The following is a 16470-nucleotide window of genomic DNA, read 5'->3' as shown; positions in this document are numbered from 1 at the left end:
TTTTTTTCTTTCCTTCTAACTTGTTTATTCATTTATTTATTCACAGTACCTTACAGGCTCCTCATCGGAGCATAGTGTAAGGGGGGCGTTACATGGCTAATAATAACATAACATATATGGTGACAAATACAGAAAAACTTGTATAGATATGTGCGGTAAATAGCAAAGTGACCGTGAAATTACAAAGCATGATAACACGCATCAAAAAGAAAAATAGGAACATGAGCTAAAGTGTGTAATAAATGTGCTTATTATAATCGCAATCCTCATTCTTAATTGAGAATACAGATCGACTAAAACAAATTATACAATGCTTAACATAAAACTAATTTCAACAAGGAAAAAGAAAAACAGGCGAGAACATGTCCGAAACAAGTAAATATGCTATTCGACAAGTATTTAACAGTTAGAATGCAGGCATGAAATGTTCATGCAGACGGCTATGGAATGCTCGGCTATCTGTAATGGAGGCGATATTGTCAGGAAGATCGTTCCAAAGTGAAATGGCACGCAGCAACGCTAATGAATTAAACGCTTGCGTCTTACCAAAGATACGCTTGATGTTAACGTTATTATGGAGCCGTCGAGACATGCGCATTGGAGTCTCCAAGGGTAAGACAGGTGGCCTGGTGTGGTTAATGTATCCATGAAGCAAGCATAAAAGGGAAGCAGAACGACGAATTCGAAGAGTGTGCAGTGAATTCTCAAGTTTCATTTTCGTTATGCTAGACTTGCGGTCATAATTTCCAGATATGAACCGGCTAGCCCGGTTGTGTATGCGTTCTAAGTTAGAGATTAAGTAATCTTGGTGCGGGAATCAGATCGATGACGCGAATTCCAACTGTGGGTGAATGAACGTTAGGTACGCCAACTTGCGAATGTTAGGTGGTGTTTTACGCAGGTTTCGTCGAGTGTAGCCAAGTGTGTTGGACGCGTTAACGCAGATAGCAGTAATGCGGGGGGACCATGAAAGACTGTGAGTGAAGTGTATTCCTAGATACTTGTATGACTGAACACGATTTATGGCAGAGTTGTTAATATAGTAGGAAAAATCTGAGTCGGATTTTTTTCGACTACATTTACTACACCACGTACTTATTAGGTTAATGTCATTTTGCAGATCAACGTGATCTTCTGGAGAACTTATTTTTCTGTAAACAACACAATCAACAGCGAATAGTCTTATACTTGAAGAAATGTTATTGGGCAGATCATTTATGTAAATTAGGAAAAGTAGAGGGCCCAGGATGCTTCCCTGAGGGACTCCTGAAGTTACATCAGCCAGAGAATAAGCACGTTTATTAATAACTGCAAATTTTTCACGAAATGATAAAAAATTTAAGATCCAAGATAAACTACCTAAGTCCAGTCCAAGGGAATTCAATTTTGAATGCAGCCTGCAATGAGCAACACGGTCGAAAGCTTTGGAAAAAGCAAGAAAATGCTGTCAGTTTGCAAGTTATTGTCCATGATAAAGTGCTAGTCGGTTGTAAACGCAAGCAATTGCATATCACAGGAAAGATTTTTTCTAAAGCCACGTTGATTAATGAAAAGAAAGTTCGCGTACTTCCTGATTTATATTCGTATTTCTTTTTCCTAGGACTAAAAATGTGTACAGCTTCGATTCTCTACCAGCATGTAGGAGAGACAAAAGAAGAAAACTTGGTCGTTGCTGCAATAACTCGTATGACATTAAATTTTAGCAAGAGTGCCTTGCTTGTATTTCCCTTAAATATACCGGTTAATGTCTCCCGTCAATACCGTCAAGAAATAATCCCTCAGCGCGACTTTATTACGTATCTAGGCGTTATATACGATCAAAAACTTATAGTCGGATACAACTTTAGAAGACAGCGGCATTTGCCCCTCAAAGGCGGATGCATACGAGCCGGCACCAATAGGCGCGCACTTCAAGTGACGTCATGAGCCGGACGGCCGGTGTCCCCGCCGACGGAGAACATGCCTAACATGGCCGCCCTCGCTTAGAACTGGGCCGAGTCGCGTCAGCTCTGTGCGTCTCCCTTCGTCAGAGTGAATTCCAATTGTTTGTGGTGGTCTGTCATGCCGGAAAAATTATTGTGAGCTTACGATGCACAATTTGTGCCGCGTGCGTTTGTTCTGAGCCGTGAGCCGGCGAAGAAAGATTGCAGCGAACATCGGTCACGCTGCGCTGCGCTTCGTGTGGAAACAGGATGCCGCGGCGACATACCGCTGCAAAGAAACATCGTACGTGTTTGCTCCGTGGTGTTTTCTTTTGCTCCTAAGTGAATTTACGACGACGAGAGTTCCCCAAAGTCTGGTGCCTACTGTGAGCGGTGGGTGTGTTTGTGTACTGTACACCTGTGTTTCTCGTCGGACGTGGTGAAGTGATGGAGCAAAACCATTATCAGGATAAATGAGAAAAGCGTGCGCGGATGAAACCAACCTGCGAGTTTCTCAACAGAAAACATTTGTGAAAGCAACCTCCAACGCAAAGATTCGTTGCTGTCAGCTCAGCGTGCAAACGACTGATCGTTGGCAGCAGTGTGATAAGATAGCCGAGCCTCTAGCAGCGTCGTTCGAGTGTTGTGTAGCACCGTCGATTGATTGCTTTCCACTGCTAACAATCAGTGGTTAACACGCGCTGCTTGAGCGAATGTCATTGGATTGTTAACGGTCAGGCATTTGGAAGCAGTCTTTGCTTCCTTAATGTCAGCCTGAATGCTAATGTAAAATTATGACTGATACACTGGTGCCGTTGCAAGGGAGCTTGGCATGAATTCGCGTCGCTGTGTGGCTTAGAACTACTCTTCGCTCACTGCACCCGCCAGCTGTAGAAAGCCTGCTGTGACACAATCGCGCATAAGTTGTGCTGCCAGCGCTCGACTTGCTTTCCAACAACACAGCTTTGCGCTTTGTCGTGATATGTCGCTACTAAAGAATTCCTATGACAGTGAAGGCAACAGAGCCAATATGTACATTAAAAAAAAAAGAACGACAAAGTAGGCACGGCTGCTTGTGAACTGACTCCTAATAGTTCTACTCGCGTCAGCGTTAAATGTGTGTGCGTGTTTCTTGTGCGTTTATGTATATTTGTTATTTTGGCCATTTTTGTATTTTAGATCTTAGTTTTCGTGCTCGCGTTTGTGTGAATGTGTGTGAATTGTGAGTTCTTCCGTGCGTGTATGTATTTATTTCTATTTCTATCCTTTTATCTTTGCTTTTGTTCTTGTAAGCATGCTGCAGCCACGACTTTCTTTACAATTCCATTAACTCGTCTCATTCAAAGCACCAAGTCCAGTGAATAGCAGGGCTGGCCTCTTCGATGTCATTAAAGCCATTCTCTCTTGTCTACCTTGCCTCCTCAGTCTGTCACTTTGCTTTGTTTTCTCCTACTATTCTGACCTTGTTTCTTGTGCTGTTGCCGCAACGTGATTAACCAACTTGCACCAAAGAAAGTTCTATCAGCTCTGACAACAGAAACATTGACAGATACAAAGTGTTAAAAGCGTCACGTGGCTTGCACAGTTACTTCGTCGCTTACCCCTGTTAATGTGTTTATGCATCAGTGTATACGGTAGCTTGCCAGAAGTGCAGATGAAAAGGTGCCATATTGTGAAACAGCACCTTGGTATGTTGTTGCATTCAGTCTTAATAAATAGATGGTTTTGCTTCCCGTCACATGTGGTGGTACACATACATAACATTGTGCAGTGGGGTATCATTTCCTGTCTTGACGCTTTCATCATTACAAATGCAGTTTTCCAGTGGATGGAGTCCAGCAAGGCAGTGCTGTGAGAGATTTTGCAACTTTCACCATTTATTACTTCCCTAATACCAGTGTCTGAATCTGTCCGTCACTTTGCCTACGGCTTGTAATGAACAAAGTGACTCACTAAAACACGTTCAACTTTACTGAGCATTTTTCCGGTACGTAAATATGACAAAAAAATGCTAGCAAAATTAATCACAATAATTGTGCTTGCATTCGCATTACTTGCTCGAGTCAGATTAATAAATTGAAAATTGGCTGTGACAACACTTCAATTTTCAGTGCAGACTGCTAACGGAACCATAAAGCGTGCTCTGACTTCTGCTATTTCACTATGGGGCGCGTCAAACTCGATGGTGGCTGCCTGAATGAGCATTTTGGGCCTCACTAAGCTAATGATGTCTTATATTTGTTCTCTTATTCGCATTACTTGTGTGAGCGAGATAACAAAATAAACATTGCAACCACATGAATGTACTTTGGCATTCAAGCTGCTGACAGTGGCTGTCAAGTTCGTGTTGTCTGCTGCTATTTCACCACCACTCGCTATGACGTGACTGCGATTACCAGTGCAGACTGCTAACAGAACCATAAAGCGTGCCCTGACTACTGCTATTTCACTATGGGGCGCGTCAAACTCGAGGGTGGCTGCCTGAATGAGCATTTTGGGCCTCACTAAGCTAACGATGTCTTATATTTGTTCTCTTATTCGCATTACTTGTGTGAGCGAGATAACAAAATAAACATTGCAACCACATGAATGTACTTTGGCATTCAAGCTGCTGACAGTGGCTATCAGTTTCGTGTTGTCTGCTGCTATTTCACCACCACTCGCTATGACGTGACTGCGATTACCAGTGCAGACTGCTAACAGAACCATAAAGCGTGCTCTGACTACTGCTATTTCACTATGGGGCGCGTCAAACTCGAGGGTGGCTGCCTGAATGAGCATTTTGGGCCTCACTAAGCTAACGATGTCTTATATTTGTTCTCTTATTCGCATTACTTGTGTGAGCCAGATAACAAAATAAAAATTGCAACCACATGAATGTACTTTGGCATTCAAGCTGCTGACAGTGGCTGTCAGTTTCGTGTTGTCTGCTGCTATTTCACCACCACTCGCTATGACGTGACTGCGATTACCAGTGCAGACTGCTAACAGAACCATAAAGCGTGCTCTGACTACTGCTATTTCACTATGGGGCACGTCAAACTCGATGGTGGCTGCCTGAATGAGCATTTTGGGCCTCACTAAGCTAACGATGTCTTATATTTGTTCTCTTATTCGCATTACTTGTGTGAGCCAGATAACAAAAAAAAATTGCAACCACATGAATGTACTTTGGCATTCAAGCTGCTGACAGTGGCTGTCAGTTTCGTGTTGTCTGCTGCTATTTCACCACCACTCGCTATGACGTGACTGCGATTACCAGTGCAGACTGCTAACAGAACCATAAAGCGTGCTCTGACTACTGCTATTTCACTATGGGGCGCGTCAAACTCGACGGTGGCTGCCCGAATGAGCATTTTGAGCCCGCTAACGATAATCAGGGTTAACAATAGTGTTTCAATTCAGATATGCCAGCATTTAAATGTGTTTTTATGCCACTTCTTAAATCGAGCACAATGTGTGCAGGACGTTGCTTATCAGAATTGAGCTTCTATTATAAGGAATATGCCATATATGGAACTGCTTATTTATTTGAGAGGCCACGGAATGGATGGTTGGCTGTTGCGAACCCACCGGCAAATTTTTGATAGCCCTAATAAGGGCTGTTCTTTTGTTAATAAGAAGCCTTTATGCTTCGTCGAGTGGCTCAATGCCAGACAGCTCGCAGTCGGTGTCGCTTTTTTCAGTGTCACCTTCACCCAGCTGGATGATGATGGGTTGAATGTGCTCACTCCCAGATGTGTAAAATCTGAACTTTGCCTCCAAGTCCATCACATGCTGAATGCTCTTCCTCCAGTCTTCCGCCGTTACCTGCTTGATTTTCTCCCTCAAGATGACGTCAACCGTGGACAGCTTGAAGTCTCTGTTGTCCGCAGCGATGCCACTTTTGACCTTGGCCCACACAAGCTCAATGGGATTAAATTCGCAGTGGTACGGCGGGAGCCTGAGTACAATGCAACCGGCCCTTATAGCTGTGTTGTCTACGATGTAGCTCAGAAAGCTTGACTTCATAGATGGCACCAGCTCAAGCAGCTGCTTCTTAATCATCCTTTCACCGTAGGTGATGTTCTTGCTTGTGAGCCACTCCTGTATCTTTTCCTTCTTCCAGGCCGTCGTCGGCAATTTCTCTTCTCGCCGGCTATGGTAAGGTGCATTGTCTAAAACAATGACGCTACCAGCTGGCAACTTCTGCAAAACGTAATTGAAGCAGCCCTCAAAGCGATTGCCATCCATTTCTTCGTGGTAGTCGCCTGTCTTTTGGCCTCTGAATACATCCAAGGAGCCGTCGACGATACCATCCTCGCTGCCGATGTGCGTCACGATCAGGCGCTGACCTTTCCCAGAAGGTTGTTTTAGACCCGTCGTCAGGCCATTTGCTCGAGCGAACAGGCGTCCGCGCTTCTGCACCACGGTGTCTGTCCACACGATCGACCGAGTGTGTCCCGCCGTCACCCATGTCTCGTCCAGGTAGAAGATCTTTCGGCTTTCCGCCCGGTAGCGCTCCACGTCACGGAGGTCGCGATTCCGACAATTGGTGATGTCATCCCGGTCGATAAGCAGCGAGTTGCGGCTTCTCTTTTCGTGCTTGAAGCCGATCTCAGCAAGAAGGCGACGCACAGTACACCGCCTTAGTGATGGGGAAACTCGGTAGTTATCTTCTCGACCGTCGGTATCTCGTTGCGGCCAAAGAAATCGCGCACACATGACCTCAGCACGCACAACGTGAAGCTGTCAAACTTCGCGCTGCGTCTTCTCTTCTCCGCATTGCGTGGGCGCTTTCGCGAGGGCGTCGTCAGTTTGCCACCCGAAAAATGCGAAGATTTAACTTCCTCCCTCACCCTGAACACAGTCCTTTCGCTGACACCGAGCATGTCGGCGACAAACTTGCTCGTGTCCTCCACGCTGCGTTCAGGCTGCCTGTTACGCCAAAACGTGTAGCAGTGGAAGATCATGTTGCGTGAATCGCTGTTCAGTATGTGGCCGCTCTTGTTCTTGCCAAGGCTCCTTGGTGGTGTGGTCATCGAGGCGACACAAGGCTCGTTCGGCAACAAAGGATCGCGTTCCGATGTCACCTCGCTGGGCTCCATGGCTGAAAACTGGCACGGAATGCCGCGCGCGATCGTGCGCGAAATCACGAGATCGCAGGTTCGCAACCGCGAAAAAAAAGAAAAATATATTAATTAAAAATAAGCCAAACACATTAAGAAAATAAGGTTGTGCAGACACACAAAAGGTATATATGAATCTTATGCTATTAGGCCAGCGACTACTACGCCCGGTGCCGTCGATCTTGCTCCGTAGCAGACGACGCACAGCGTTGTAGAAGGCACGGAGTTATTTTTCTCTCGCGATCCGGCATGTGCGGTAGCATGTCCATCATGATAGTTTTACCAAACCACTCGTCAAGATACACAAATCTTATTTATACCGACAAATACGCGTTTTAGAAGCAGTCACAATTTTTTGAGCTGGACTTTTTCTTGAGTCGCGGAGGAATTGGCTGCTGCGCTTCGGTCAACTGGGCGGGGCCTCCTCCTGTCTTCTAAAGTTGTACCCGACTATAGTTGTTGCAACCACATCGAACATGTTACGTCTAAGGCAGCGCGCGCTGTTGGCATGATTCGAAAACTCGGTCACCGCCGCTCTGGCCTACGCAGAGACACTCTCATTATGACTTATTGTATGTATGTTCGACCCATATTGGGTCGAACCTTCTCACCTTGATGTCCTTCCAAAAAGCACACTAATTCCCTATAAGAAAAAATAAAATACGGCTCTAACATCAGTTAGTTTCATTGCATAATTTAACCCCACATGTTTAACCGCCGGCTTCTTGACCAATCCCCCGTGGTGGGTATGCGCCATGGCATAGGAAGCAAGCAAGCAAGCAAGCAACTTCAGGTCATCACAATACAAATTCAAGCCTACTCGCAAATCCTTGGACAAAGCAAGAGCAAAGGGAGCAGTCGCAGCCATGCGTTCCTCGCATCCATGCCCGAGGCCGCATCTTGACCTGGACAGCCAGACATCTTGGGACTTCAAAGCGACTCATCGACTCTTGAAGACCGGATGCATCGTATTGCTCCCGCTGTTGTGGACTTTCGTCGTGGCCGGCGTCTCTGCTGTCTATCTCACAAAGCCGTCGGCTTGGTCAGAGCCTTCGCTCGACAATCGAGAACACATCCCCGAGACCGCACGCAGGGGCGGGGTGAACACTACCAGCTCGAGACACGAGCTCAAATCACGACTCGAATCATCAACTAAGGACTGGACAGTGCAGTCCACTAGAGGCATAACTACAGCGCAGGTAGGAGTAGCCAGGACGTCGTCCGAGACCGTTGAGGTTGTCAGAAGTGGCAACACGGTGATTTGCGTAATCAACGTAACGAGGCTAGTCACTGCAGAGACATCACCGACCGTAGCTGGGCTGACATCCACCGCGAGTTCGTTTTCATTGCAAGCCAGTAGCATTACAGCTGGAACACTTTCGAAAGTTGACGACGGCGCTTCTGCGTTATCGCTGACCACCAAACAAAGGACGTTCAACGCAAGCACAAATGTTTTTACCACGGCGATTCAACACGAGCGTTCATCTCACCGGTCTGCAAAATCATCGCAGGAGTTAACTGGCTCTTCAACGGCGGGAATATCTGCCCTCGGACACGAAACAAGCAGCATGTCTGCGGTCTTTGGCAGCGGCGCGATGCTTACTACGTTTCCTTCAGGAGACCGCAACCTCACATACAGCGCAAGTTCAAGAACGGCTGGAGCGTTTACTCATGAAAGTACCCAAGTAACTGACTTCAAGCACCTCAGAATACCGTCACCGACTCTGACGTATTTCGCTTCCTCTGCGACGCTCACTTCGATGAACAGGAACGTCACATCGAGGTCGGTAAGCCATTTGACCGCAACTAGTATTTCATCGACCTACAAGTCACTTACGCCAAACGCATCTGTCCTTAATGCAAGCGTATACGGAAAGTCCACAGAGTCAACATATAGCTATGACTTGGTGTCAACAACTGCCATTAGAACAGGGCACGGCAATCCGCATGAGATGTCCACGGTGGAGCCTCATGTTTTCTCGTATACCACTCTACCAGGCATTTCGCAATCAAAAACAGAGCCGACGGAGGCCGACGCCACTACACAACTGGCTTTGTCGGGGCGTGATACGTCCGAGGTCTTCGAGCCTAATAGTAAGACTATGCTAGACCATGATGACTACGTTGAAAATTCGACGAGCTCTAATGAGTCATTCCCGAGGCCTTCTCAGTGGAATGATGATAGGCTTAAAGCAGACAGTTATTTGTTTACGTCGTCGTACACATCTAAGCCTGATATGAGTACGCACTTTGATCTCGGTGAATATGTGAAGGCGAGCGATGCCGACAAGCATGGCAAAACCACTGCTTTTGACAACTATATGCGCAGTACTAGTCGGAGTCAAACGATGTTTCTACCTACTTCGCAGTGGAAGAAATTGCTTGCTTCAGTATCATCAACACCGAAGCTCGAAATAACTCATCAGTTTAAAATAGGACACGTTGCGCCTACTACCAATTTTATCACTTCCGATTTGCTGACAGAAATGCCTTATCCAAATGACACGCAGAAACAACCTAAACATGCAAGTGCCACGCAGCAGGAAACGTTTGTGACAGGTAGCAGGAATCCAACGTATTTTCATACTACGCAGAAGTTGCAGACTTCAGAGTCATCGTATTCGCGGAAAATACGGCAGGGTTCCAAAGACGCGGGCCGACGCACAAAATGGGACTTGGAATCATCGCCAATCGTTTCACCTACCGCTGGTCATCGCTCAACCAAAAAAATGCAGTTAACGTCAACACGACGTCCATTGCCTCCGTCTCGGCGTACGCTTACGTCTTCAAGAACTTGGAAAAGTGCAGCAGGAACTTCATCAATCACTGAAAATGTTAACAGCACTGCCTCTACTTCCTTGCTACGTCCTACGCCTGCACGCCCCCTGGTAGACACCACGAACGCCACCGTGAAGCAAACGCATTGGGAAAAGAGACCTCAATCTTCTGTGAGGGATGTCATTTCGGTGCATCTCGTTGATGTAGTCAGTACGCGTGCCGGATCTTCGGATGACGTCACAGGTGCACTGAAGTTCACTCAGGTCAATCAGTTTAAAACAGATCTGCGTTCAAACATTACTCAACGTCCACTTATCCGAGAGACATCTCAGCCATCAGCAACGACATATTTCGTACCTTCAAGCCGCAAGGCTGGCTATCGGACTTCCACCGAACCGTTTTTCTTATCTGCAAATATGAAGCGAGAGCAAATCGATCAAGCCGATGGAGAAGACGCGACACACATACGAGACGGCGTGGATATTTCGGCCGTTAACAATTCTCGGGGCACTCAGCTGGCAATCTCTACTATGAAAAAGGTGAGCGACGACGAAGGCACAGCACCGGCTCGCGTAGACATCATACTTCGATCAAGAACTGCAGCGATTATGAGCGGAACACCTGGCTCAATGGCTACGAAACCCCTCCATCCGGGTATTGTGCCACAGATGAGAAATATTGCTTCGGCTTCTAAGGCAACTACGGCCGCCCGCAACGTGTCAAGTATATTCGCAGAACCGGGATCTCTGTCCGAGTTAGAATGGAAACCCGTAGTTGCAGATATTACTACGGTTAACCATGAACGCAACCATGACGCCACAGATACCGGCTATCAATCTAGAGAGAGTGGGTCAAGTGAAACAGAGTGGCTTACAAAGAGAGCTTTGATCGTCTACGGTTTGTCGCCGAAACAGATTGCATCGACGCGTTCATTAGAAATACTACGAAAGCATGCGGACGGCGTATTTAGAATTGCATTCAATAAGACGACAATTGAGGCGCACCCTCCAGCGTGGAAATTTCATAATTCAACTGTTCACAGTGGCTCGCGAAAACTGACTACGCCTGCACGCGCCGGCATAAGATTGCACGGACCGCCAAGTTAAACGACACCGTTGGCGGGAACGCGTCGCTCATTCTTACGGAAACGACAGCCAAAAGGAGCCGCGGGCGCGCGAGTCATGAACCCTTAGCAAGCTTGAATTTGGATGACAACGCTGGGTGAAGATTACTTCCTTAACCTCGTGATCTCGGCAACTGAATGACATCATTTGCTTTGAATTCTACCCGTTATTTCACAATCAAGTTGTTCATAGTCAATTTTTGTCGTAGTGTTTTATAGATCTCGTTGGAGTTCTCATTCGCGGGACTCTGTTACTTATAATAAGCCAGCCGCCCTGGTACGATAAGAGCGTTGTTAAACGAACAACGCCTGGTAATTGGGTCCACATAGAGGATCGCTTCCTAAAACAGCATGTAACAACATGTAACAAAAAGAGGTAACGATAATATCGCTTATATTGTTGCTTTGGTACTATTCACGCGCTTTACTTTAGTATTGGTGTGTAGAGCAAAGAAGCAATTACTCGATCATACTTTTGTCGCATGCTCCGAGGGCGCTGTTGTCGCGTCACGCATGACGCTATCGGTGGTAAATTTGGCCTCGCACACGGTGTTAAAACAGGCGTTGTTCTGCAGTTCCCTTGTTGATGCGAGCAGGATCGGTGTTTCATTCAGTCATATTAGGTACAATTCATTGAACTCACACCAGTACTTTTCGGGAAGTACAATGCCTACAAGAATGCCCTGTGTTCAAAACGAGTCCAAAAATGCCGCGAAGGGCCTTACGCAGAAATGCTCACGGATGCACAACCTCTGAAACTAAGGCCGAACGTGTCTGTCGCCATAGTGAGTGCGAAGCGGGAATATCGAGGAAAGCGCGGGGACCCAAATCATCGACAAGTGCGGCGTGGCTCGAGCGGCTCGGGGCCGTCTCGGGCGCCACCAGTAGGCGGGTTATTTCTTTAGCCTAGGGCCTAAACCACCCCTCCAACGCAAACGGACCCACTACAAGTAGGAAGCGAGCACGTTTGCAAAATTACACTGTCTGAGGCCCATTGACACAGGTTAAGCACAGGTTAAGCACCTAAGCTTTCTAAGGCGAGCATAAATTCAAGTTGTGTATTTTGTTACGTCATTTCTGAAACATAGTGGACATATGCTTCTTGAAGCACGTTCAAGGCGTTGCACGTACCCAACTACGGCTGTGTCCGTGATAGTGCCTATCAGATTTTTTTTAACCAGCGTTCTCGGGATTGTACATAAATTTACGTGTGCCATCTAAATTTTTTTCCCACCAGGAATCTCAAAGCAAAGCGTTGTCCTCGTGGTTGGAAGCGTAATGAGATTCTGGCTAAGCAACGCTGTTTACCTGGCTGTCCGCAGTAGACAACTAGAAATGCGCTTTCAAACAGGTGCCCACAAGGACATCGAAATGGCTCTCTTTGGCCATCATTTGTCCTCACGCCACAAAATTCAATATATCATCATCATCAAGGGCACCCAACCCACAGAAAAAAAATGTGGTTGATCCCTCTTATATAGGAATCGGTATAGAACACGAAAGTGAAACGTGTCTTCACAGAAGTAGTGTAATGTTTATTGCACATTGATATATAATGTCTACTGGTGTTTTGTGGCTAAAGCGCCCTTAGGCGTTGATGCACCCACGCTGACGCCTAATGGCACGTCTCCTCCATCACGACTACCAACGTCGATGACCATGAGCAACCGTCGTGCATATGGAAGCTGCACTACGCTGCACACGCTAGCACAACGCGAAAGACGAAGCACGTAACTGACACACTAATACAACGCGCAAGACAAAGCACGTAACTGAATCGTCACCGAGTCAAATCAGCGCGTACAGCGCGTCGTAATTGCAGCCTCCGCGATCAACTTCAGAAACATTTTCAGAGCTAATTGCGGAGGCCACGCTCCGCTGTGCTGAGTACGGTGAACGCCACCTAGGTGGCGTTGGTAGTGCTTCTTGATGCCAGCGTCCCTTCTAATGCTGGCATCGAGGCGTCGTAGTGCTGAGACCACCGAAGCGTTCACTGTCGGTGCGCGTTAGTGTCATAATGCAGTACTTCTCTTTTCTGCTCGTAGGCGGCGGCACCGCCCCGAGCAAGAGCGCGGGTACACGGAGGAGTGTTAGATATATAAGGCGCGTCTGTGTAGCTCTCTGCAAATGCGTTTGTGGCGCAATGAAGAAGAAGAAGAAGAAGCCGAGTGGAACGGCTGTGCTCGGAATGCTCTCTGCTGGAAACAGCGTATCGGCCTCAGGCCGAGGATCGTCGACTCCGTTTCTGAATGAAGATGCAAGCTACAAAGTTGTCCTCCCGCGTCTACCAACCGGTAACGATGTGCTGAATTCCATTTTCCTTCATGCGGACTTGAGTGGCAGACCATACCGTGCTCCTGACTTCCGAGACGCTCTGCTTGAAGTAGTGGATACTGCAGATATTATAGGTGTAGGACAGTATCAGATGAGCCATGTATGGATGGTTACCTGCGCTAGTAGTGCGGCGAAACATAAACTCGTCGCCTGTGGTGAGCTCCGTGTCAAAGGACTGAAGTGCATGGTGATAGATCCGGAGACTAAAAATATCAAGCTCAAATTACTCTGGCTTCCGCCTCACCTTGAAGCTCGACGGGTTGAAGAGGCGTTCCAGGCGTACGGTCAGGTGAAGTCTGTCGAGAGAGAGGTGTGGAGATGCACTGGTATGGAACTGTGGGTGACGACAAACCGGGAGGTTTCCTTGGTGCTCAAGGATACTGTCACCGTAAGCTCAATACCACACATTATGTCCATTTATGGACACCAGTGCCTGGTACTTATCCCCGGCAGGCCTCCGCTGTGCCTTCGTTGCAAGCGTGTGGGACATGTCCGTCGACAATGCAGAACGCCGAGGTGCTTGCAGTGCCACCGATTTGGTCACTCGGTGGACGCCTGTGTATCGACCTATGCCAATAAGCTTCGTTCTGGGCAACACAGCGCAGAAGAGCCCCAACTGGACCATCTCATGGATGCTACAGAGATAGTCGATGCTACCGGAGAAGCCACAGGCGGCATCAGGGACGAAGAACAGGAGTCTCCAGAGCCAATGCCGAGCAGCCACAGCATCCCAAGCGAAGCTACTGGCAATAACTCGGTTTGCACACATGACCTAGAAAACCTTAAAGAAAAGCCCCCCGATGGCGACAAGGAAGAAGAGGCGATGGACAGCAGTCAAGCGAGAAAGCGTCCGGCACCGTGCAACGATGAAACAACGGGGAGTGCAGTACAGGCACCCGAGAGTGTGCCTTCTAGTGCTCAACGGGTTCCCTCCCCTGGTGATGGTGTGCCGTGGCGGTTTTGTCAGCGAAGTAAGGAGAGTGCTATAAAGAAGTGCAAAGGGAGCAAGACCACAGATTTACCTGTGGCCAAGGGTGATGAAGCACAAAAGCTTTAGGTGAGCAAAATGGCTACCTCCTTCACCCTCCCCTTATGTGTAGCGACACTCAACGTGCGTGGGCTGCGGAGTATACGGCGTCAGCAGCAGTTACTCCATGTGCTTAGGCAGCATGAAATTGATGTTGGTGCAGTGCAAGAGACCAAGATTTCTTCTGCTACCGATGCTAACCTTGCGCTGCAAATTTTTCAACCAGATTATGAGGTGTGTGTTAGCCAAGCGTGTGGTGCTTCAGCTGGGTGCTTTTTGTTAGTTAGAAAGCAGTTGAATCACGCTTCATTGTCGCTACGTGTTGATGGGGAAGGCCGCTTTCTATGTTGTGACCTCTCTTTTCGTTCCCGTAATTGGCGGTTTATTTGTGTCTATGCTCCCCTAAAAGTGAGCGACAGGAAGGCTTTCTTTCTGTCTCTTGCTCCGTTCCTAGACACTGACAGAGATTTGGTAGTTTTGGGAGACTTTAACTGTGTTTGTGATCATAGAGACCATTCATACCTAACAAAGCGTTATGATGCAAGTGCAACTTTGCTTCAGCAATTACTGGAAGACCACAATCTAATAGACGTGGGAGCCTACACGCCTTCTTGCGTGCGGTTCACGCACTTTCAAGGCGTCTCTCATGCTCGACTAGATCGTGTGTATGTTTCGACGGATCTCTGGTCTCACATTCACAACTACGCCGTGAAGCCTATATTTTTCACAGACCATTGTTTAGTGGCTGTTTCATGGGGTCCCAGAAAGTTTCGCAAGTTTACTCCAAATTGGGAATTGTGGAAACTTAACACAGAACTTTTACGAGAGGAAAAATTTGTAAACAAAGTGAAAGAATTATTTCTAGAGATAACGCAATGTCGACAGCTCCCACTGTTTGCTCAATGGGAAATGTTCAAACAGAGAGTAAAAAATGAAGCGATTGCTATTTCATGTGAGCTATCTCAAAGAAAAAATGCAGAAAAACATCACCTTTATAATCTACTTCATAAGCTGCACGCTTTCGAAAGCCAGGAGCCAGGGTTGTATAGCGACGAGATAAATACAGTTCGAGCAGAGGTACAGAAATATGAAACGGAAGCGTACAGAGGAGCAGTGGTGCGTTCACGCACAACTCGTTTCACAGATGAGGAGCCCACAAAAAGGGCTCTTGGTGATGAAAAGCGATACGCGCTTTCAAAGCAGATATTACAAATTGAATCTGGTGGTTCCATATATACAGAAACGTCGCAGATAATCACCATATTTGAAGATCACTATAAAAATCTTTTCACTGCAGTTACGCTTCAGCAGGATTACGAAGAAAAAGCCGATAAATTTATTTCTCTTATGCCACAATTACAAGATGATGATCGAGTCAGCGTTGACGAGCCAATAACTCGAGAAGAAATTAAGCTTGCTGTTGAAACTCTGCAGAAAAACAAGACACCTGGCCCTGATGGCCTTAGTGCCGAGTTTTATGCAAAATTTCAGGAATTCCTGTGTCCCTTTCTTGAGCAGGTTTTCAAAGACGCTTATAAACATGGTGAGCTTCCTCCGACTTTCTATCAGGGTCATACAACCCTAATCCCAAAGAGCACTGATAATGAAGTATTAAAGAGTGTAAACGGATATAGGCCGATATCATTATGTAACGTCGATTATAAAATATTTGCAAAAGTACTTACAAATAGGTTGCAGACAGTAATTGCTAAATTAGTTGGTGACCATCAAACATGTGGAATTCGAGGACGCTCTATACAAACAAATATTCATATCGCACGTTCAGTCCTTGAGTGCTTAGAAGGTAGCATGGATCAAGTAGCTCTTCTTCAGATTGACCTCGCCAAAGCCTTTGATAAGGTTCAGCACAGTTTTTTGTTCCGATTACTGCGACATCTGCAGTTAGGTGATGCATTATATAATGGTATAGCACTTTGTTATAAAGGGTGTACTACAAAGTTAATTGTGAACCGTACCCTCTCAGGTGTAATACAGGTACAGTCATCCGTCCGTCAGGGTTGTCCGCTCTCGCCTTTACTTTTCGCAATATACTTGGAACCTCTTTGCTTAAGCGTGCTTTATAACTCAAGCATTAAGGGATACAAGTATGCAGATGAAGAAATTAAAGTTCTAGCTTATGCGGATGACATTGCCTTCTTTTGCATCGATAAGCCCAGT

The 16470-nt window shown here is 46.7% G+C and overlaps 1 protein-coding gene across 1 annotated transcript; it reads left to right on the top strand.

Moving 5' to 3' along the window:
- The first annotated feature begins 13119 nt into the window (after positions 1-13119).
- On the top strand, positions 13120-14340 carry LOC125940898 (uncharacterized). The gene has a single exon (XM_049657553.1). The coding sequence runs from the start codon at positions 13120-13122 to the stop codon at positions 14320-14322; it is 1203 nt and encodes a 400-aa protein (XP_049513510.1). The 3' UTR covers positions 14323-14340.
- Positions 14341-16470: the final 2130 nt, after the last annotated feature.

The sequence above is a fragment of the Dermacentor silvarum genome, chromosome 10, assembly GCF_013339745.2.
Source record: "Dermacentor silvarum isolate Dsil-2018 chromosome 10, BIME_Dsil_1.4, whole genome shotgun sequence".
Lineage (NCBI taxonomy): Eukaryota > Metazoa > Arthropoda > Arachnida > Ixodida > Ixodidae > Dermacentor > Dermacentor silvarum.
The sequence above is the reverse complement of the archived record's forward strand: the minus strand, read 5'-3'. Positions and strand labels throughout refer to the sequence as shown.